The sequence below is a fragment of the Vitis vinifera genome, chromosome 12 (genome assembly GCF_030704535.1).
Source record: "Vitis vinifera cultivar Pinot Noir 40024 chromosome 12, ASM3070453v1".
NCBI lineage: Eukaryota > Viridiplantae > Streptophyta > Magnoliopsida > Vitales > Vitaceae > Vitis > Vitis vinifera.
In genome coordinates, this window is record NC_081816.1 from 8,250,145 (window position 1) to 8,273,513 (window position 23,369).

The 23,369-nt window shown below is 27.4% G+C and overlaps 2 protein-coding genes across 2 annotated transcripts; one reads left to right on the plus strand and one right to left on the minus strand.

Annotated features, from left to right (window-relative positions):
• Positions 1–515: 515 nt before the first annotated feature.
• LOC100853582 (uncharacterized) lies at positions 516–1,669 on the minus strand. The gene is made up of 2 exons (XM_003633279.4): positions 1,253–1,669; positions 516–1,167 (listed from the first exon to the last, which is right to left on the minus strand). The coding sequence occupies exons 1-2, from the start codon at positions 1,454–1,456 to the stop codon at positions 718–720; spliced, it is 654 nt and encodes a 217-aa protein (XP_003633327.1). The 5' UTR covers positions 1,457–1,669; the 3' UTR covers positions 516–717.
• Positions 1,670–18,640: 16,971 nt separating this feature from the next.
• LOC100256383 (transcription factor MYB4) lies at positions 18,641–20,038 on the plus strand. Its single transcript, XM_002272668.4, has 3 exons — positions 18,641–18,842; positions 19,153–19,282; positions 19,393–20,038. Exons 1-3 carry the CDS (start codon positions 18,710–18,712, stop codon positions 19,901–19,903), a joined length of 774 nt encoding a protein of 257 aa, XP_002272704.1. The 5' UTR covers positions 18,641–18,709; the 3' UTR covers positions 19,904–20,038.
• Positions 20,039–23,369: the final 3,331 nt, after the last annotated feature.

Below are 23,369 nucleotides of genomic sequence, written 5' to 3' on the forward strand. Positions count from 1 at the left end.
TTTTTTAAATAATTATCAAACACACCCATAATTTTTTTGTAAAAAAAAAACCATAGAAGAATAACGTGTAGAATTTTGAAATTGTAAATGCTTCTAAAATTGAATTACAACTTATATCCAACCCATACCCTCACAACATTTACCTAAAGCGTACAAGATAATCTCAATTTTGTATGGCTTTACATAGGAAAGTGCTGGCCATGACTGACAATATTCATTGTTTGATTAATTTCATTGATTACTGAAAAACCCATTGTTTCTTTCTTTTTTTCTTTTTTCTTTTTTAAGAAAAAAATAACAAATAATCCCAACAAGCAAAATTTAAGGAAAAAAAAAAGTCTTATATATATATTCATTTTCATCTCTGAATCCTCTTTAGATTTTCCTTTCCTTTCTTTGCAACCCAATTTAGTCTCTGTATTTTGGAGAATTATGGACCCAATGGCACATTTGTTTAGTATATCAATAATGGTAAATTTAAGAAGAAAAAAAAAAAATACACCCAAGGACCATAATTTGATGAATATATTACACATGTATTTATATGTATATTCATACTTAGCATTTCTTGAAAAATTTTCTGATACTTTCTACCAAAAATGCACCAATTGTGCATTTTTTTTCTCTGTGCCTTGGATAGAAAGAAAGAAAGAAAGAAAGGAAATGAAAGGCAGAGCTTAGAGAGGAGAAAATAAGGGAGAACTTTTACGTCAAAATTTAATGCAATCTGTGATGATGATTCCTCTGCAGCAGCCCTTCCATTATGACTCTCTTCTTGTAGTCCCACGACTCTACCCTCTCCTGTCGCTTCGACGCCGTCTTCGGTGGCAGGAGGCGGCTGCTCCGGCGAGAGAAACTGCAGAGCCAAATCAGCGTGAAGGCTATCGCAAAGAGCCGACCCCAGAAGACGGTGAGCACCAGGCTTACGAGAAACATACAGAGTCCAGAGTTGAAGCACGACGCGTTGGTCATGGTCTCGTCACGGTTCACCTCCATCGCAGGCGGCGGCTTCGGAGTTGCACCGGTTGGGTTCCGGCAGGAGGACGAGAACGAACCGGAGGAAAGTCGTGAATTGGGGTTGATGGTTTCAGACTGGTTCAGTGCCTTTTCGGCGGTTACCGCGGTTACGACACTGATCCTAGATGACCCGGATCGGAAGCTCCTACTCTGTGAACAAAAATAAATAAAAAATCAGTCATTGACAACGGTGAAAAACCAGACTCTGAAGCGAGAAACGGATGAATGAACCAACCAGGGAATTCTCGAACAGCGCGGACTTCAGAGCCTTCGAGAACCGCCGAGAGCTTCGCTTCGGCGGACCACCCAAAGCCTCCTCCTCCTCCTCCTTGCTCTTCACTTGGGCATACTCAAAGACGCCGTCGCCGCCGTCTAAATCGCCGGACTCGAGTTCCACCTGCCGGAAACAGACCAAGAACCGTCTCGAGGCGCTCTTCATTGTGCCCAACTCTAGGGCTTCCGATATTGCATAGAATTAGGGTTTTGCAGTGGCGGAGAACACAAGAGACTGTCGCCTTTGGTGGTAGCGCTGGGTGGCGATCCGTCGCGAAGGGGCGGATTTAGATTCACACAAATGAGAGCCTCTGCGGTTTTATCGGTGCTGCCCGAGGTGACCGTTTGGTAGATTTTAAAAAGAGCTGTGCCGTTGGGCAGTGCAACGGGCAACGCCCGTTCCGCCCGTAATATAACCTTTTCTTACTTTTAAATTAAATAAAGAAATAAAAAATATATATTAATGGTATGTGAATATTGGGTTTAAAAATTTTATGTAAAAATTTTAAAAATTGGTAAAAACTTTAAAGATGGTTTCATCAGAATTTAAATTTGGAAATGAAATAATGCTTTTTCAAAATAAATTTCAACGTCTGAAATTTTCATTTTAAGGTGGATAAACCTTGAAATTTTGGTTAAAATTTATTTTCATTATAAATAACTAAATAAAAAAAATTGTTCATCTTGCTTTTATCTTAATTATTTAGAGATAAGAAATAATAAAAAAATCAAATTCTAAATAAATATAAATTTTCTCAATTTTCCATATCACTAGAAATTAAATAATTTGTATTTACAATTTTTTACTATAAAAAATAAAATAAAATGCAATGTTAAAAATTTATTTTTCAAATAAAAAATAAAAATAAAATTATGTTTAAAAGATCGGACCGGGGTGCTGGGTTCGACGGTTCAATCGTCGAACCTTGGGCCGGGCGGTTTTTGGAGAACCGAACGGTTCAACACCCCAACTTTTATTTGGCCAAGTGGGCCACTTTAGTCCACTCCCCCCTCACGGCCCAACATTGTTGGCCTACCCCTTTTTTTTGGGAAAATGGACTATAGTCTCTTCCCGGCCCAGCATTCACTGCTCCCACTCCCATCTTGCATAATGGGCCCTTAATCAAGGGCTGAACCATGAGCAGCAACCACTTGGCTTGATTGCCCAACTTGGGTAAAGGGATTTGAAAAGCAAAACTCAACATTTTTCCTACAGGCTGCAGCAAGGGGATTTGAACCGCGAACCACAAGCCCAAAATGAGCATTACTATTCCACTATGCTTCATCCTTAAATATTGTATATATATTTTTTAATAAATTTAAACCATTAATACATATATATAAATGAATAAATAATATTATAAATATTATTTGATTTTTAATTATATATTTATGACGTCACTGATCCGACTAGTGAACTGTGAACTGGTAACTTTTTTGGTTCAATACCCGGTCCGATTTTAAAAGCATTGGTTTAAACCAACACCTTCATTAGGTGTTTCGATTATATTTATCAAACTTCTCAAAAAAATAAATACAAATAGATAGAATTATTTGGCGCATGTTTTCTAAAACTTGTTTTAATTTTTTTTTATTCTTTAATTTAAAACAAAAAATTTAAAAATAAGTTATAGAAAATATGACTAAATCAACAAGTACACGTTTTCCTTTAAATTTTAATAATCGGCAACTTTTATTTATTTTTTATTTCACTTTATTTTTAAATTTTAATTTTAGAGAACAATAGTCAAACAATATTAAAAAATTTTAAAAATCAGAAAGTTGTTTTTAAATTACATGATAAAAAAGAAGTCTTAAATTTTTAAAAGCAATATTTATTATCCATTTAAAAAAAGGTGGTTGGCAACCCATGTTTTTCAACCAAATCACCTTTCTATTGGTTTTGTTTAGTGGATTAGGTTCAATGTTGGATTAAATTAACATAACATATTTGTTGTACCCACTTTACCTTTTTCCTCTACAATTTTTCTTGAAGGATAGAAGAATAAATGATATAAAAACCATTAAAAAAAATAGTTAAATCCCAAAATTCAAAATTTAGAAACAAAATGAATTCAAAATTAATATAATTAAAATTTTAGGCACAATCACATCAATTCATAATTACTACTAATTGACAAAATCTCTACCCTTGCTATTCAAGTTTAAAAAATAAAAATAAAAATCGATAATATTTTTATTCTCTTAATTTATTCCCATCACCATTTTCATAAATGAAAAGCAATCAAATATTGATAATATTTTATTCTCTTAATTTAACAAATAAAATTTATTTTTTTTATTTTATGATTTTTTTTTTCTTTCTATAATTCACATTGAATTCTTGTAATTTTTTTAAAAAGAAACAATAAAATCCATAACGTGCCTTTGGAGTCTAAGTTTTATTCCGTTAGCAAATTATCAAATTCTTTCTTTTGTCTTTTTAAAATTTTTAGAGATAATTGAATAGAGATTAATGATGATGCCCTTGGATTGACCACCACCTCATTCCAAGTATAAGTAATCGATTAGGGTTCATGCCAATAAATCAACCTAAAAAAATCTATGTAATACATGAAAAATAAAATTTACTTTTAGGAGATGGTAATTTGTTTTTGTTTGGCTTGCCGGATCCGGAGACTCAAGCCACACACATACATGTGAACCTCTTGTGGGCTTGGGCTAAAATCAAAATCCTTTTGGACCAAAGAACAATGGGCCTTATACAAGCCCAATCAACAAAATATTGGACCAAATAAGGAAGTTGCTTGTTATTTTGGTCTTGACTGGAATGTTGTCCCCTCACAAGGTTTCTTGTTAATTGAACTTGATTGACTATCGATAACGTCTTAGGAGTGTTTTGAGCCCATTTAGGGGTGATTCTGGTCAAAGTGCTTTTAGAGCTATGTGGGACTAATTTTGGGATGAGTTAAAGTAAGTTAAATAACTTTTTAGCACTTGAAAGTTTAAAGTGGTTTTTTTTTTTTTAATTATTTAGAAAATAATTTGAAGTGATTTTTAGTAATTTTTCTAAAAATCACTCTTTTGTTGTCTAATGTTTCCTAAAAATATTATCAAAATATATTTTTAATTAATATCCAAACAATAAGAGATTTCTTTTGAAGTGTTTTCATTAAAAGAGTTATTAATAAAAACACTATAGATGTACTTTAATGAGGATCACTCTCATTGTTTTTATTAGAAATGTTTTTAAAAATAATTATCTACGACTTATTTGATAACTATTATTGAAAACAGTCATTTGTTTTTTATAACAAAAATAGTTTATTTATTTATTATTATTAGTAAAGAATAGTTTTTCAACTTAGAAAACACATTTATTAAACTTTTGATATAAAATAAAATTTCAATTTTGAAAGTCGGTTGTTTTTTTTTAGAACAAAACTGAGGAGTTTTCAATTTTTTCATTTTAGAGGGTTGAAGTACCCAAACTCGAGTACTTTTTGTTTGTACTCAAGTTAAATACTCTTGCATGAACTTGAATGACAACTCTCGAGTGGTGGTGTTTGTTTTTTAGTATAATACAAAAAATCAAATATTTTAATTTTTTCTATTTAGTTAAAAGTAATATATAGATATCAAACATAACAAAATTAAACCTATTGATAAAATTTTTTTGATATAAAATAAAATTTCAATTCTGAAAGCTAGTTGTTTTTTTAGAACAAAATTGAGGAATTTTCAATTTTTTCATTTTAGAGGGTTGAAGTATCCAAATTTGGATAGTTTTGTTTGTACCCAAGTCAAATACTCTTATATGAACTTGAATGATAACTCTCGATTAGGGGTGGTGTTTGTTTTTTTAGTAGAATAGAAAAAATCAAATATTTTGACTTTTTTTATTTAAGTAAAAATAACATGGTGATATCAATTAATATAATAAAATGAAACTCATCGATCATTTAAATTATGTTGATTAATATCAATAGGTAGCTTTTAACTGAATAAAAAAAATCAAATATTTTAACTTTTTTATTAAATAAAAAAAAAAACAAAAAACAAACACGACAGTCAACCCACTTGGGCAGGATGTCTCCCCAAAACTTTGCCAACAAGCTTCAATAGATGATAGATCTTTTGAATAACATTGACGAGCTGCTAGCAACTTCTCATTGAAAGAAAAAAAATCCAAGGATCCCTCCACCTATGACCATGTATAGAGGGGTCAAGTTTAGACGAGGACTTGTCCCATCAATATTAAATGGTCAATCTTAGGTGAGGACTTGTCCCATCAATACTAAACGTCCTTTGCAAGCTTTTCGAGTGGATGCCTAACACAAACTTGAGTAAACAATAATAAGCTTAACACAATTTTTACGGTTAGGTAAGCAAGAACTACAGGAACATGCCTCAAATTCAAAGAAGACAATCAATCAATGTTTTCAGAACCGGACCGGTGAATCGGAAAAGTTACCGGTTCACGATTCATTGGTCGGACCGGCGATCGAACCGCTATCGAACCGTTATTGAACCGGTGACGTCATAAATATATAATTTATATATTATTAAAATTAAAAATAATTATAAAAATTTTAAAATATATATAAATAAATTAAACATCAATAATATTATTTTATATCTTTGATATTATCAAATTAAATCATATTAATATTTTAAATTTTATTAAATGAAATATGTGTAATGTTTAAATGTGAATATATAAAAAAATGAAAATTTAAACTAATTTCATAATTTTTAAAAATATTATATTATTTTTATTTAATATTATAAAAAAATTTAAAATCTAATATCTGTTGTTTTGTTTGGCATATTAGATAAAAAAATACATGTAGCCGGGTGGTGTTTTAGGTGGACTTTGGAATAGGGCTGGTCCAAGGTTCAAACCTTCATGGAGTTTTGTTATGTTTTTTTTCTTTGATATTTAGCAATCCCACATCGGAAAGTAAGAGAAACAAGGAGTCAAATGACTCCTATAAAAGGCTCTTTGCTCAGGATGGCTTTTAGCTTAAAGATGGGCTTGTGGGCGGGCTCAAAACTCAGCCCACATAAAGTGGAATGGGTATGTGGGGTGTGTCATAAGACATGCCCAACATCCTTTAGTAAATTTCGTTTTAAGTTACATGGAATCCTTGGTAACATTTTTATTTTGTAATTTTTTTTTAAAGAAAAGTTAAAATCTTTTGAATCAGTCGGTTTTTTTGGAACCGGTCGGTTCGTCCGGTTCACCAATTGAACCGCCGGTTCGAACGGTTCAACCCCGGTTCGATCTCAATCCGGTCCAAATGACCGGATCGGACTGGAATGGTGACCGATCGACGGTTGGACCGGTCCGACCGGCCGGTCCGGTCCGGTTTTTAAAACATTGCAATCAATTCTAAATTGAAAGGAGGAAGAAGAACAGAGAACATTTTCTAGTCTATCCTCATTGGAAGCAAGTTCACACCTCCATGCTCTACTCCCAACCTCTAAAGCATTTAATAGGCTTGAGTAGTCACCATCTGACATTGTTGGACTCACAAAGTAGTGAATTAGTGCCTTACAGAGCCGCACACTAACAAGTATTATGAGCAACAAGTGAAAAATGAAAAACATTTTGGAAATTTTTGCATTAAACGTAAATGCATAAATGCCTTTATATCTAAAAAATAAGATTAAGAAACTATTTTTCATATTTGAGTTCCAAACAAATTTTGTTGCTAAAAATATTTAATGTCTACTTTTGAAAATATCATTATAAGAGGAATCTTAGTGCTTGGATATAAATGATAAAAAACATACTTTTGACTCTTTGATGGTGTTTTCAATAATGATTATATAACCAAAAGGTGATTTTTACTGGAATCACTCGATAATTATTCAATAATCATTTTAAGTGATTTTTTAGATTTTTAAAAATAATTTCATAAATTTTCAAATCACTTAATTTTTATCAATAAATACTTTTCAAAAGAAAGTGTTTCTAAGTCTCTCAAAATTACTCCATAACAAATTCTGCTTAGTATTTGGAAACACTTTTCTTTTAATAAAAAAGAAAAAAAAATCAAAAATTAATTTTAAAATTTTAAATAATCACTTTGATAGTCTCAAAATCACTCTTTAACATGCTCTCCTTAATATTTGGAAGTATTTTTCTTTTAATAAAAAATAAGTATTTGAGGAAATATAAAAATTATACTTTTACAAATTTTAAAAATTACTAATGATTATTGTATTGTCACTTGGTAGATGTTTTTTCTTTTTTTAAATATTTTTTTTGTTTTTTCTATGTAACATAATATCAAAAACATTATTAAAAACATTTTTTTTTTATTTATGTCCAAATATTAATCAATCGATATAACTAATTTTGATAGAAACATTATAGAATAAAAGTTTTTACAAGAAAATTGTAATCAGACTTGCAGACAGCAGCAAATGAGGCCCAAAATATATATATTTTTTTGTTAAAAGAAATTAAAAAATTATTCAATTTTATCCATACATGGTACATGCAAGCCTTTGTTGGAGCATGGGCTGGGTTAATAACAGGTACAAGAAAAATGGGCCTGGCCATCAGCCCAATCACCAATACCTTGGCCAAGTGGAAACTTGAGAAATGAGCTTTGAGATGTCTAGTATAGACTCTAGAAGCCCATTTCTCTACTTTTATGCTACAGTTGAATAATGAAAAGGGAGGCTCGAAGGTGAAAAGGAAGGAAAAGTAAAAGAGAAATAGAAAATATGATTAAATTTGATAAATAATTTTATTATATTTTTTAAAATATTTCATTATTTTATATATAGAATAAAAAATTTTAAAATACATAAATTTATAACAATCTCATTATATGTTATTTTCCTTTGCAATTTCAAAGGAAAAACAAAGAAAAGAATTTAACATTTACTCTAATTCTTCCTCTTTTTTTTTTTTTTTCCTTTTCTTAACACCAACTATGATTTTTATGAAGGTTAAAAGCAACATGAAGAATTAAGCATTGTAGAGCTAAACCAATAATAATAATAATAATAATAATAATAATAAATATTGTCTATGAAGAAAGAAAAGAAAAAAGAAAAGTAAATATGAATTCTAAAGTCATTGCAAGAAGTTCCAAGTTACCTCAAAAATGTGTCTGGATGCAACTTAGTCCAAGAAAACACCCAAACATGACTTTTGAATGAGAATAACGGGCTTGTTGTTTTGTGCTTGACTTCAACTCTCAATTTATTAAAAATTAAGTTCATAAACAATAATTCTAATTTTTATAAGTTTTAATTATTTATGTCGAACATTATTTTTTGCAATGTTCCTATATTGGAAGGTTTCTTATTCATTTAAAAACTTAATTGAAATTAGAAAGTCAAGTTATCAAATTAAGTTATTAAGTTATTAAAAGTAAATATGAATTCTAAAGTCATTGCAAGAAGTTCCAAGTTACCTCAAAAATGTTTGTTTGGATGCAACTTAGTCCAAGAAAACATTCAAACATGACTTTTGAATGAGAATAACGGGCTTGTTGTTTTGTGCTTGACTTCAACTCTCAATTTATTAAAAATTAAGTTCATAAACAATAATTCTAATTTTTATAAGTTTTAATTGTTTCTGTCAAACATTATTTTTTGCAATGTTCCTTGTTCATTTAAAAACTTAATTGAAATTAGAAAGTCAAGTTATCAAATTAAGTTATTAAGGGTATTATTTGACCTACTAATTAGAAATCTGACCTTTGTCATATTCCTAAGTCATTTCTTGGTAATTAAGATATTACCTTGACTTGGATTTGTAGGTCAAAAGCATATTACCTTTATTTATTTTTTACTCATCAAATGTGGTTTGAGTTCACATAAGATAATTGAATTAAAATAGATTCTCTATGATTGATTTTCAATTAAACCTAGTTTAGTTATGACTAATATCTAATTTAATTACCCCAGTTTAATATTTCTTGTAGCTTGCTCAAGTTCAACCCCTGTATGTAAATATAAGAAAATAGATAGTATTTTTAAAAATTAAATTTATATGAACACAAATTAATTACACTTAAAAATAATGCTACAATGTTATTTTATATTAAAAAGTCTAAAAAAAATAATTTAATTAATTATGATCAATGCAATGCAACTCACACTATCTTAATCACCAATTCACTGGACTAGATCATTGAGGCACTAAATTGGGCAAGAGGGTCCCAGACTCTCAAAACCCTTTGACCAATTTAGGGATCTATGTGGAGCATAGCAACTGGTGACGAAAGTAGGAGAAAAAAAAGAGAGGACAAGGAATGAAAAGGAAGATAAAAAATAAAAATAAAAAAGACAAAAAAAGAAAAAAAAAAAAAGAAAAGAAAGAAAGAAAGAAAGGACGATTAAGCTTGATATTTTTTTTTTGTTTGCCATGGTCTATTAATATTATTCATTTTTATATGGAGAATAAAAAATTTCATAGTATCTAAATTTTTAAATAACTTTAATTGAATTTGATTTTCCTTTGTATTTTAAGGTAAATTAAACAAGGAAATTTAAGGTTTTTACTGACTTTCCATTTTCCTAGAGCTTTTGGTATTGCATATGAATCCTAAAAGAAATATAGAGAATGCAATACCAGAATGGAACTAAAAATAAAATTTAGAAATAAAGAGATGTCCATTGTTCAAAGACTTTGGTTAAAAATATATATATATAAAATAGAAGAATAGAAATAAAAAAATGACAACGATCTAAAAAATGATTTGTTTTGATATAAAAAATATAGAAGTTATTAATTTTAAAACTAATATGTAATACTTTCATAATCTCTGTAATAGACATTAGTGAAGGTTTTATTGATGGTCATAAATTGTTTTTCTAGTAATTATTGACTTGAATCTGAAAAAGTTTGGGGGGAAGATAGAAGTCTTCTTAAAGTGGTCACCCCGTAAAGGAGGAAATTATTACACATATTTGGTTTTTGAAAAAGTATTATCAATGAAGAAAGAAAGGAAAAATGAGAAAGAGATTGTGAATTCAAATTTGTTGTCAAACTTGTAAGTTAGTTATTATATTCTCATTACTCGTTCATTTTGGTGCAATTTGGTATAATTAAACCCCCACATGTCATTGAATGAGAATGGCAAGCTTCTTGACTTAGCTTCTTGTCATTGAATAAAAAATTTGAAAGTATCTGAAATTTTTAAATAACTTTAATCGAATTTGATTATCCTTTGTATTTTAAGGTAAATTAAACAAGAAAATTTAAGATTTTTATCGATTTTCCATTTTCTAGAGCTTTCGGTATTGCATATGAACCCTAAAGGAAATTTAGAGAGTGCAATATCAAAATGGAACTAAAAATAAAATTTAGAAATAAAAAGATGTCCATTGTTCAAAGACTTTGGTTAAAATGGGAAAATATAAAATAGAAGAGTATAAATAAAAAGATGACAACGGTCTAGAAAGTGATTTGTTTTGATGTAAAAAGTATAGAAGTTATTGATTTTAAAACTAATATGTAATACTTTCACAATCTCTGCAATAGACATCTAGTGAAGGTTTTATCGATGGTCATGAATTGTTTTTTAATAATTATTGACTTGAATTTTAAAAAGTCTTGGGTAAAATAGAAGTCTTTTTAAAGTGGTCTTACCATAAAGGAGGAAATTATTGCACATATTTTGTTTGTGAAAAAGTATTATCAATGAAGAGAGAGAAGAAAAACAAGAAAGAGATTGTGAATTTAAAATTGCTTCCAAACTTGTAAGTTAGTTATTATATTTTGATTACTTGTTTGTTTTGATGCAATTTGGTATAATTAAACCCCCACATGTCGTTGAATGAGAATGACAAGCTTCTTGTTTTGTGCTTGACTTAGCTTTAGATTTGTTAAAAATTAAGTCTACAAAAGATAAGTTTAGTGTTTGTAAGTCTTATTTATTTATGCCAAACATTATTTTAGACAAAGATATCATGTCTAAAGGTTTCTCGTTAATTGATTGAAGTTTAAGTGAAGCTAAATAAATTAATATTATTGAGCTAAACTAGTATTTGTAAGTTTTATTTATTTGTGCCAAACATTATTTTTGACAAAGATATCATGTTTGAAGGTTCCTTGTTAATTGATTGAAGCTTAGTGAAGTTAAAGAAATTAATATTATTGAGTTAAACTACTATATATCAATGTTATTTGACCCATTAAATAAAAATACGGTTTCGGTCATGGTCATGAAGTTTCTTAGTAATTGTCATTTACTTTTTTTTTTTCCACTTTAAAGCGATAGTTTCAAATTACTTTTGAAAATTTAGGATCTTTTTGTTTATTTTCTATTTGCTAGAACTTTCATGTTATATACAAACCCTAAAAGAGATATAGAGAGTGCAATATTAAAATGGAGCTAATTGCTCAAAGATTGGTAAAAAGGGAAAAACATAAATATAAAAGAATAAAGATAAAAAGATGATAATCGCTTAAAAAGTTATTTGTTTTTATGTAAAAAGTATTCAAGTTTAAAATTTTAAAACTAAAATGTAATACTTTTGTCAGCTCTACAACAAACATCTGGTGAAGGTTTTGTCGATGGTCATGAATTGTGTTTTAGTAATTATTGACTCGAATCTAAAAAAGTTTAAGGGAAAAAACAAGTCGTTTGAAAGGTTACCCCATAAAGGGGGGAATATATATATATATATGATGCAATTTAATATAATAAAGCTCCCGACATGTCATTGAATGAGAATGACAACCTTTTTGTTTCATACCCGACTTAGCTCTAGGTTTGTTAAAAATTAAGTTTATAAAAGATATTTAATATTTGTAAGTTTAATTTATTTGTGCCAAATGGTATTTTTGACAAAGATATCATATTTGAAGAATATTATTTTCAACAAAGATATCGAGTTTGAAGGTTTCTCATTAGTTGATTGAAGTTTAGGTGAAGTTGAAAGATTAAAATTATTAGGTTAAACTACTATATATCAATGTTATTTGACCTACAAAATAAAAATATGGTTATAGTCATGCTCGGTTAAGTTTCTTAGTAATTCCCATATTCCTTTGACTCTAGACTTGAAAGTTAGCAATATATTACCTTTATTTATATGTTTTTAGTCATAAAAAACAATATGAATTTATTTATTTATGATCATTAAAAAATATTGGATTAAAATACCTACTAAATGGTGATGATAAAATCGTATAATTAATTTTTTTTAAATACAAGTTTGTCTAATACAACTAAGACAATAATTATGAACTCATAATTTTTATTTAGTTTATATTTTAAAGGTGAACCAAACAAAGAAAATTTAAAATTAGTTGTATATTTGTATTACTTTTTGCAATGTATATAAATCCAAAAAGAAATAAAGAGAGTGCATTATTAGAGTTGAACTAAACAAAATAGAAATAAAGAGGTGTTCATAGACAAAAAAGCTTCTCAATAGAAAATGAGAAATATAAAAATAAAAAAGTAAAAATAACGTCGTTATGACGGTCTAAAGACTAAGACTAAGGTAAAATTATTCATCTTAGTCTAAAAGACATAAGATTTAAATAATTAATTATAAAACTTACGTATTTTTTGGAATAAACATCTGATAAAGACATTATCGATAGTCATGAATCTTTTTAATAATTATTGACTTGGACTTGAAAAGAGAAAATTAGGAAAAGTATTGTTTATATATTGTGGAACAAAGTGTGGCCCCCCAAAAAAGTAAAAAAAAAAAAGAAAAGAACGAGATTAAAGAAAAATTGAATTCTAACTTGCCAACACTTGTAAGGTACTTCAAATATAATCTAATTACTTGGTTGTTTAGATACAATTGGGTAAAATAAAACCCCCTACATGATACCAAATGAGACTAACAAGCTTGGTATTTTATGCTTGATTTAGCATTTGTTAAAAATTAAGTTCAAACATTGTTTTTCACAAAGTTTCCAAGTTTGAAAGTTCCACATCAATAGATTGAAACTTAAGTGAAATCGAAAATTTTAATTTGTTGGGTTAAACTATTGCCCATGTTACCTGACCTATTAGGCTATTAAATAGAAACATGGCCTTTGACTTAGTCGTGAAGTTATTTATTAGTAATTAATAACTTTTTTTTTTTACTTGGACTTGGAAGTCAGGAACACATGTTACCCGCTACTCATTTGTCTTTAGTTATTAAAGATGATATAAATCTATTTCTTTATTTTTAACAATTGTGGACAATTGAATTCATATCTCTACCTAATTATGACAATATATTATGAAATGAACAATTTTATTATTATTATTATTTTTCCTATGACAAGTTTGCGTAGTCCAACTAACACGATAAATTATGAACATAATCTTTGCCGAGATTTTTTTCAACTTTAAATGTGATGGTTTCATATTACTGATATCAAGAAAAAAAATTTAAAGGATAAATAAATTTGTTTAAAGTAGAAAGAGAAAAATATATAAATAAAAAAATATTATATATGTGAAAAGAAAAAAATTAAAATCATTAACTTAAACTATTATTAATATAACTTGACCATAGAATGGAAACATGACTTTATTTTGGTATAAAATCATTTTTTTGATAATTAGTGATTTGCTTGACTTGACTTGGGCTTTGAAATTGGAACATGTTACCTTCACAGGTGAAGGATTATAGAAAATAATAGAAGAAAAAAAAGAGAAGCAAGAAAAACACTATACACTTGGAGAGAAAAATTTATAAAATGAAAACATAATATATTTTATTTTCCATAATAAAAATTTATAAGATGTAAAGAGATATTTATTTATCTCTCTCTCTCTCTCTCTCTTTTTAAATTTATTTATTTTTTATGTCAATATAAATTGCCGGTAAGCAAGTAAAGGCTTGAATTAAAATGGGCAAATGGAATCTGCATGTGTGGAAATGCCTCCTTCCTTTCTAGGCAATTCAAAGTCATCTTTTGACTTTCCAAACCTCTATGACCATTTTTAATGCCTTTAGATTGCCTTTATCCGAGTCTATAATAGATTGCTAAATTCTCAAGCAAATAAATAACAAGACTATAATTTCCTTTTAATTTTCCTTTCCTTGAGGCCTGAATCACGACTCCTTTCTTTTCCTTTTTTTTTTCATTTTTTTTCCTACTTTTTAAAAGGAGGATTTTTCCACACCTCATAAACTGATTGAGGTGGACCATTGAACACATGGAATATGATGCAATGATCTTTCACTTCAATATTCAGTATTTATTTAATTTAATTTAATTTATTTGTTTCATTGCAAAATTTTTGCTATTTTAGTTTTATGGATTAAAATTAATATGCTTTGCATTAAACTAAATTATTTCTAAAAAAAAAAGAGAGAAAAGAAAAGAATTAAAAAAATCACAAAAAATAATTTCATCTTTTTTTTATATTTAGAAATATGAAATATAACTATTCATAAATTTATTTATTTTTATATTCCCTCCCATATTTAAGCATTAAAAAAAATGTGTAAATAATTTTACAAAGATTATAATGGTTGAACTATCAATTTTCATACAAACTTAATCATCATGACATCTGAGAGCTTGTTTTCACTAAGGTTACAAGTTTAATTTACTTTTTTTTTTTCTCAATTTACTGTTTTTTTTTTTGGGAAAATTTCTTTCTTATCATAAAAATGATATGAAAATATCTCATGGACGGAAAACTTCCTTTTCAGTCACACAGGTGTTGTCATGGAGGAAAAAAAAATCAAAATCAAAATCTATGGGTGTCAATTTTTCAAAAGCTGTACAAATCATATATTGCCGCCCCCTACACATCTTTATCACTGAATAATTGTCACTGAATAGGGTCCCACAATTTGGCGAAAATTTTTCATTTCTGTGGCTGGTCTTAAAGGATAATAAAAAGGTTCCACACAAAGTACAGAGACTATCGAGGCTATTCAAATGTACAGTAGGACTGAGTTTGGTGTTCATACAATGGTGTGAAAACTTCTACTTTTGCAGGTTTGATTGCTACGTGTATTTAATAATAAGACTGAAAGGGTCATCTTCCAATTGGGGTCACCCTTAGTTCTGTGCTTGACCATGACTCTTTCTCTATCCCATATGTGAACATATTTGGGTGTACTTTCAACATTATTTTCCCTTTCTAACGTCTTTTGAAAGTATAAAAGTGGCCATGGCTCTTTTGAAATGGACCTACCAATGGGGTTTACTTTTACTTTGAATATTAATTAGTGGTGGGTATTTGGAGTATGTCCCATTTGCTGTCTTGTTTTTTTGGTAGATTCCTCTTAAAATTTGAGGGCATTTTTAAAGAATTCTGTTGGTGTTTCTTATTAAAGTGTATAGTTCATCCCTTATAGCCAAGAGAAAGGATAAAAGTTTAAAATCGGCGTGCTTCGTTTATAACTTTTTGAATCTTTAATGGAACCTTTTTGGTCAAATTTTTAATCTTTATGAAAACTTTAAAATCCTAAACCCAACACATAATGTTCGAGTCTAAATCTATCTTTTTACTTTTTATTAAAATAATGAGAAGAAAACCAAACATATTATAATTATTGTCATCTTTTTTCTCTTTCTTTTTTAAATACAAAAATAAAAAAAAAACAAAAAATAATATCGTAGTGACGACAAATACCGTTATAATGAATGAGATGTGATACTTACAACAACCATAAATGTGTAATTGAAAGCAAGAAAAATAAGAATCAAAGTTTTCATTATCATTATAGTTTAAGGGTTAGGTATAATAGTAAGTTTAGTGTGTTAGGACTTTAAAAATAGGCTGATTAAGTTTTATTTGAAAAAAAAAAAAGGCAAAAAGAATTATACATTAAAAATATCTTTTTATTAATAATATCAAAGGCTTTCAGGGCTTTAACATATATTATAATAGATATAATTTTTGGTGAAATTCAATGAGAAAGGGATAACCTTTCTAGTGTTAATATAATATTAATTTTTAAAAACATTAATTTATATTAAATTTGATATACAAGGCAGTGATTGTGGTTAATAAGATTTGGTTTGAATTTGAAAGAAATTATTGAGTGTAATCTTACCTCAAATTTTATTTAATTTTTGTGTTATATAACAGATTTAGAAAATGATTTATAAATAAAGACATGGATAAAAGAAGAGTCATTGAACTTGAAACTACAAGTACTAATGGATTAGAATAGTTGATTTTGTCTTTTCAATTCAATGAACCCGGTACTTTGTGGAAAATATTGTACTATATCTCTTTTATTTCAAAAATTATTGATTTCACTTTTCATTGTACTTTTTTCTCTCAAATTCCTCTACAAAACTATGATGTCTTATAAATCAGAAAAATATTGATAACGAATTTCTTTAATTTTAAAGAACTAAAATAAGAAAATCTTTCACTTTAAATCAATTTCAATTAAAATTTTAAAATTTTAGTTTTTTTTTTAATAATAATGTGTTTCACATCCAATGATGAAAATATTGGTAATTATATATATATACCGAAAATATATCGATGGATGTTTTGATATAAAATATATATAAATCAAAATTTATGAAAATGTAATAAAAAACTCTTAAAAATAAAATTAAATGTATAATAGACATTTTAAAATTGTTTTGTTGAATAAATTGATATATGTATTATATGATTTGTGATATTAAATTTAATTATATAGTGTCGATCAATATTTATGATTTTTGTTTAAAAATATTGGTACATTTTGATAAAATATTTTTATTTAAAAATATTGAAAATTTTATTTTATGATTTTATATTTATTTTATATTTAATTAGTATATAAAATAAATTATAAGATAATTAAAATTAACTTATTTATAATAATTTAATTTTTATTTATTTTTTTATCAATATATCTCCAAATTTCAACGATATTTTCTCATTTAAGACCGATATTTTGATTGTATCGCAGATATATCCATGATTACTGATATATCATCGATATATCTTGATATTTTCATACTTGCTCACATCCACCTTTCATACATAGATTTACATTCAAGTAAAAAATGCAAATATTTCAAAACCTAGAAAATAGGATTGAAATTAATGACATTTTCCCATGTATGGATGGGAAGTTTTTGGCCTCGACAGCCAGACTCTTTGGTCCCAATGTTCAGCTTTTTCCAAGCATCATTCTTGGCCTCAAAATTTGTGGGGCTCTCCATTATAGTTTTTATTTTCGATAATGGAATATAGAGTGTGACATAATGACATTGATGTAACCCAACTCCTAAAGTCCTGATTGATATAAATACACGAATTATACTGGAAAATTAATTTTTTTTTTATTCAATTCATTTAGTAATCCCCCTTAAAGTGATATGGACAAGTGCTAGAAGAAGTTTTATAATACCAAAATATCTTTTTCAAATATTAAAAGCACCATGTAAAACAAATAAAACTCTCCAATGTGAATTCCAATACTTTTATGCATATTTTTATTTAATTAAAATTTTCGTAAACATTGATAATAACCTTATCTTTAATGAAAATATACTTAAAATAAAATTTTCAAATGTAGAATTCAACGGGTCTATTTTTATATTTTCTATTATTAAATAGAGAAGTTAATTTCGTATTTGGTAATTGTTTTAAAAAATCATTCTAAAAAATAATTTTTTAAAATTATTATATAATATTTTTTAAAATAAAAATCTCTTTGAAAACTTGAAATGTTTTTAATATATTTTTAGTCTTTTTAATATGTTTTTAAAAATATATATTATTTATATAATACTTCATTTTTAATCATTCTATATATTTCTATAATTATTTTTTAAAACAACTTTTATTAGAAAATAAGTGAAAACAAAAAACACTCTATTAAGATGAAAAAAACATGAAACATGAAACATGAAACATGAAACAGGTTTTTATTACTAAATGTGTTTTTTTTTTTTTTTTTCCTCAAAATAATCTCAAGAAAGTTACCAAACAAACCCAAAAATCATTTCAAAACAAACTCTATCCTTACCTACAAGTCTAATTGTACTTTTGATGAAATTTTCCCAAGTAGATCATTGTGTATATAAAAAAAATGTGTTATTTCCTTATAGGATCATTGGCATGAATTTATATTTGACAAAGGGAGTGAAGCTAAATCCAAAAACCAGTAGATTAGAAGGAGCCAAAGAAAATTGTGAAACATGCTTGCAATCAAACAGGTTTTGCACATCCACTTTATTGATGTATGATCACATATGAAAAAAGGTTACCTGGGGGTTTCCTAGAAGCATAGGGCAGTCGTCATATGTACATGTTTCAACCTCCCAGTTTACCATTGCGAGTTTAAACATATCTAAGGGAGTTCCGCATATGAATCTTCTTGGAGGTCCCCCCTCCATATTCTAGAGCATGGCATGCAACACGTTTTGGTCATTGAAGTCATAGTGTATATAAATAGCTGACCAGGCTTTGGAGTTCTAGACAAGATCTAGGAAACTACTCCTTTGAAAGAGAGAGGAAAAGAGGAAAAAAAGAAAAGAAAAAGAGAAGAGATGGTGAGGACTCCTTGCTGTGATAAGAGTGGATTGAAGAAGGGTACATGGACTCCAGAGGAGGATCATAAGCTCGTAGCTTATATTACTAGATATGGGTGTTGGAATTGGCGTCGGCTTCCCAAGTATGCAGGTAACAAAAAAAAGCTCGGTTTTTGGTTAATGGGAGTGGCGGAATTCATGAATATTCATCTGGGTTGGTGTAATTTTGTTCCATTTGTTTCAAATTTTATGATTTTCCTGATGGTTAATCACACCATCCTGGACAAATATGAAATATTTTCTTGGTTCTCTTCCAGATTGATTAGGAAGAATACATTTCTGAAAAGCTGAAAATGAGAATTGTATGGATGGGTAATTGAATTGGGGGTGTGTGGTTGATATCATGATAGCATTCCCCATTTGGCTGCTTGCTGATCAGTAATTTTGCTCTCTTTTTGAAGGTCTAATGCGGTGCGGGAAGAGTTGCAGGCTGCGGTGGATGAATTATCTAAGACCAAACATCAAAAGAGGGAATTATAGCAAAGAAGAAGAAGACACCATCATCAAATTACACGCATCGCTTGGGAACAGGTGATTAATTACTACTTGATCTCAACTTCATTCAAACCTTGGCAAATCCTACTAAGGAATTGTATGGATGGATAGGAAATGATTGATTTTTCGGTAATTTTGTTTTGCAGATGGTCTGCCATTGCAGCTCAGTTACCAGGAAGAACAGACAATGAGATAAAAAACTACTGGCATACCAACCTCAAGAAACGGTTGATTAAGCAAAAGACGGCTTCCCATGAAGCAAACTTCATCTCCAATGGTCTCTCCCAACGTGAAACAAGCCAAAATAGATCTGTTGTACACCCAATTGCTTCTCAAATTCTTGAAAGCTACCCATTTTCCCCACAGCCATCCTCTAGTACTGAAACCTCATCCTCAACCACAGACAGTAGTGCTGCAGGAGGTAACAGCAGCAACTGTGCTTCATATGATTGCAGCAGCTTGGCTTCCATGGAAACGGTTGCAGAACTCAGTGGAAATTTCTGGACAGAACCATTTTTTGCAGACAACTACTACATACCAAATGATTCCATGGCTCCAATGGTGGACCCAGAGATTTTATTTCATCCCCCACTTTCTGGAGAGCTCTTGTACTCAGATGGTTTCTATAATGGACATGAAGGCTTAAGATATTGGTAAAAGCATTGTAGTCTTAACAGTTTTCCCCGGAGGATCATGTGTATGCATGATCGTTTCTCTCTCGCTCTCTCTATATGTATGTATAAGGCTCTAAGAGAAGCAGTCCTATAAATCTATCCTCTCTTTTGGAACATATATGCTGATGTCTCTGATATATCTTTTGAAAATCTAAAAGTTATGTTGGATTTTGTGAAAGGAAAAGAAAATTACTTGAGATAGCCAAATTTGTCATCTCTTTCTCTTGTAAAAAATTTTTTTAGCATCTGTGGTGTTGACTTCCTCCAGGTGCTTTTCTTACCAAAAGTGCTCACCATTTAATTAAGCCACATATATACAATTTGACAAGTGGTTTCCGTGGGCCATTCATGAGGGGACAAAACAACAGGTGTTGGGCTTTGATTCTTGAAAAGTTTTAACCCATGTTTGGCTGCTGGAAAATAAAAGATTTAAAATAAATTAATTGAGTTTTAACTTTTAAGTAACATATAAAAATAATTTATTAATTTTAAATAAAATATTTTATTTTCTTTTTATTTTCCTTCTCTTCCAAATTTTTTTTCCTTTTGGTTTTCTTTAAATTTTTGTTAGAACTAAACATATCCTTATAGAAAGAAAATAAGGAAGAAAAGTAGAAAAAAAAAATTAAAGAAAAATTAAAATTAAAATTAAAGTCCATAAATTATTTTTATTTGTTATTTCAAATTTATTTTATTTATTTTAAGTTATAAATATAAAGATTAAATAATTTTAAAAGTAAATTTTTTTTAACTAATTTTAATTATATTTAATTTCTTTTGGAATTTTTTATAAAACAATAAAATATGATAAAATAATTTTTCTTAACATTTTTTTCCTTAGTATTTTCTACGAACCAAACATAACCCAAGAAAAGAGGGTTAAAAAAAATAAGATCATAATTTGGGAACATTTTCAAAAAAAAAATCTTAAAAATTAGTTTTCATAAGAGTTTTTGAGTTTTTTTTTTTTTTTTTAAATTCTCATTTAAAAATAAATAGTTTTCAATAATAAAATTATATTTGAGACCCTAATATTAAATAATAAAAAAATCTTAACTTATTCTTTTTCATGAAAAAGTTGTCAAAACAATACATTTATTTTAAAATTAAAATCACTTCAAATTTATTATAAAAAATGATATATTTTCAAAACAGATTCTTAAAATCTATATATATACATTTTATCAAAAGTTTGTCATAGTATTATTTGAGTTAGAAAATTGTTTTTAAAAACAATCTCCAACGAGTCCTTAATCGAACATAGAGTTTAAGGAAAAAAATAATTTGTTATCTGATATTTGGTTTTAAGAAAGAAATACTATGGAAACAAGAAAACACATTAATAATATTAATTAATGTTAAATTTAATTTTTTTTTCTACTTTCTTTTTCTCAAAATTTTCAATAGCCAAACATAGTATAGGTTATCTATTAAGGCATCTTCCCTAAACTTTCCTTCACTTTTTTCTTTTTTCTTTTAAAGTACTTTTCAAGAATCATACATAGATTTAAAAAAATTTCCCCTACGATATTCAATTTCATGTCTGAGAAAAATAATTCTAATGTAAGAATTATAAAGTGAAAAAGATCTGAGATTATTAAACTTACATTGCAAATATCCCACACAGTTTTACAACATCAAAAGCTATGGATTTTGTTTAGATTAATGTGATATTTATTTATTTTATTTAAAATTAAATAATATTTAATAGTGTTAAATATTAAATTATTTATTTTTGTAATATTTTATTTTTATTAAGTATTAATAAATAAAGAAAAACTAACATATTATTTTTTTTATTTAAAAAAAGTTAAATATTTTAACTTTTTTATCCAATAAAAAAATTTATAATAAATTATAAAAAAAATATATAAACAAATAATTTACTTAAATTATAAAACCAAATTGCTTTTAACAAAAAAATTGAAAAAATGAGCACCAACTAAGTTTTTGTGTTTTTCTTAGGCTAGAAGTTGAAGACTTGGAAGTCCAAGTCTATGCTAAAAGATGGGTTTGGACATAGAAGTCATGTGTTATTAACTTCTATGATAAGTTGTTTTTCAATCTATAAATTCTTTTAATAAAATTTAGTATAGAAATTCATCCAAAAAAACCTTTAAATATTATTCTTAAGCCATCAGTTGACCAAAAGTTTAGTTTTGAAAACAAATTTCTCTTCCTCGGTGGGAGCAAAAAAATTGTTTTCTATGTTTGATTTTTTTTTTTTAAAAAAAATAGTTTAAAATTTATTTTTTTTTTTAAAAAGAGATATTTTCTAAAATAAATATGAGTTATTTTCATGTGTTTTGATTTTGTAAGATGTTTTGTGAAATAATTGAAAGTGTGAATGATACTATAAGACTATGTTTGGTTTTAAAAAAAATTTGAGGAAAAATAGAAAGAAAAGAAAATATAAAGAAAAAATAGAAGGAAAATAAAAATAGATTAGAAGTCAATAAATTATTTTTATTTATTACTTTAAACTTATTTTAGTTATTTTAATTCATTGGTATAAAGATTAAATAATTTAAAATCGTATAAGTTTCTAACTAGTTTTAATTATATATTTGATTTTATTTGATATTTTTCATATTACACTCAAATATGAGAAAATCATTTTCTTAACATTTTTTTTTCTCTTAAAATAAGAATTTTTATATGGTATATAACTATATTTTACATTCACAAAAAAAAAAAAAAAAAAAAAACTACTTTTTGTATTTGAGTTTTTATCAAGGTTTTTTTTATTGAAAATAATTATTTTCAAACTGATATTAAAAACAATTTTAAAAAACCTATGACGCTATTTGATAATTATTTTTTAAAATAATTTTATATTCTACATAAAAAAAAAACAAGAAAATATGCTTGACAATAAAAAAATATGATATTTTTTTCAAATTATATCTTTGAGATGTTTTGAATTACTTTCATTTGTTTTTTAAAAGTTGTTTTAAAAAATAATTATCAAATATGAAGAATGATTAAAAATAATACAATTATTTTTAAAATATGTTTAAAAACATAAAAAACATATGAATAATATTTCAAGTTTTGAAGTAGACTTTTGCTCTATTTTTAAGAACTCTTCTCAAAACTATTTTTGAAGACACCCCAAATAGAGCTTTTATGGTCTAAATAAGACTAAAAATTTTAGTTTGTGAGTTAATAATGGATATAATTAATTCACAACTTTCCATAAAATAAAGCCATGAATGTATGCCCAAAAACTATAGCATTTTATTATGAGCTAAAATTTATATAGCATGTAATTTTCAGTTGCAGCCATGCAATTAAACCAAGATTTCAATGGTCTAAAAAACAACTTTTCTTGGTCTATAAGGCAGAAAGTAGAACAAAGGTTTGGTTTTTTTAATGAGGCCAAGAAAGAGACTTGAAACCAGAACCCACGTTAATCTCAGCAATTGTTAAAAAAAAATAAAATTAAA

What these genes read in the sequence shown, in the direction of transcription:
- LOC100853582 (XM_003633279.4), bottom strand. Translation starts at nt 1,456, where the DNA reads ATGAAGAGCGCCTCGAGACGGTTCTTGGTCTGTTTCCGGCAGGTGGAA. An exon ending in CGCTGTTCGAGAATTCCCTG is followed by an intron (nt 1,168 to 1,252) that starts GTTGGTTCATTC and finishes TTTTGTTCACAG; the next exon opens with AGTAGGAGCTTCCGATCCGG.
- LOC100256383 (XM_002272668.4), top strand. Translation starts at nt 18,710, where the DNA reads ATGGTGAGGACTCCTTGCTGTGATAAGAGTGGATTGAAGAAGGGTACA. An exon ending in TCGGCTTCCCAAGTATGCAG is followed by an intron (nt 18,843 to 19,152) that starts GTAACAAAAAAA and finishes CTCTTTTTGAAG; the next exon opens with GTCTAATGCGGTGCGGGAAG. An exon ending in CACGCATCGCTTGGGAACAG is followed by an intron (nt 19,283 to 19,392) that starts GTGATTAATTAC and finishes TTTGTTTTGCAG; the next exon opens with ATGGTCTGCCATTGCAGCTC.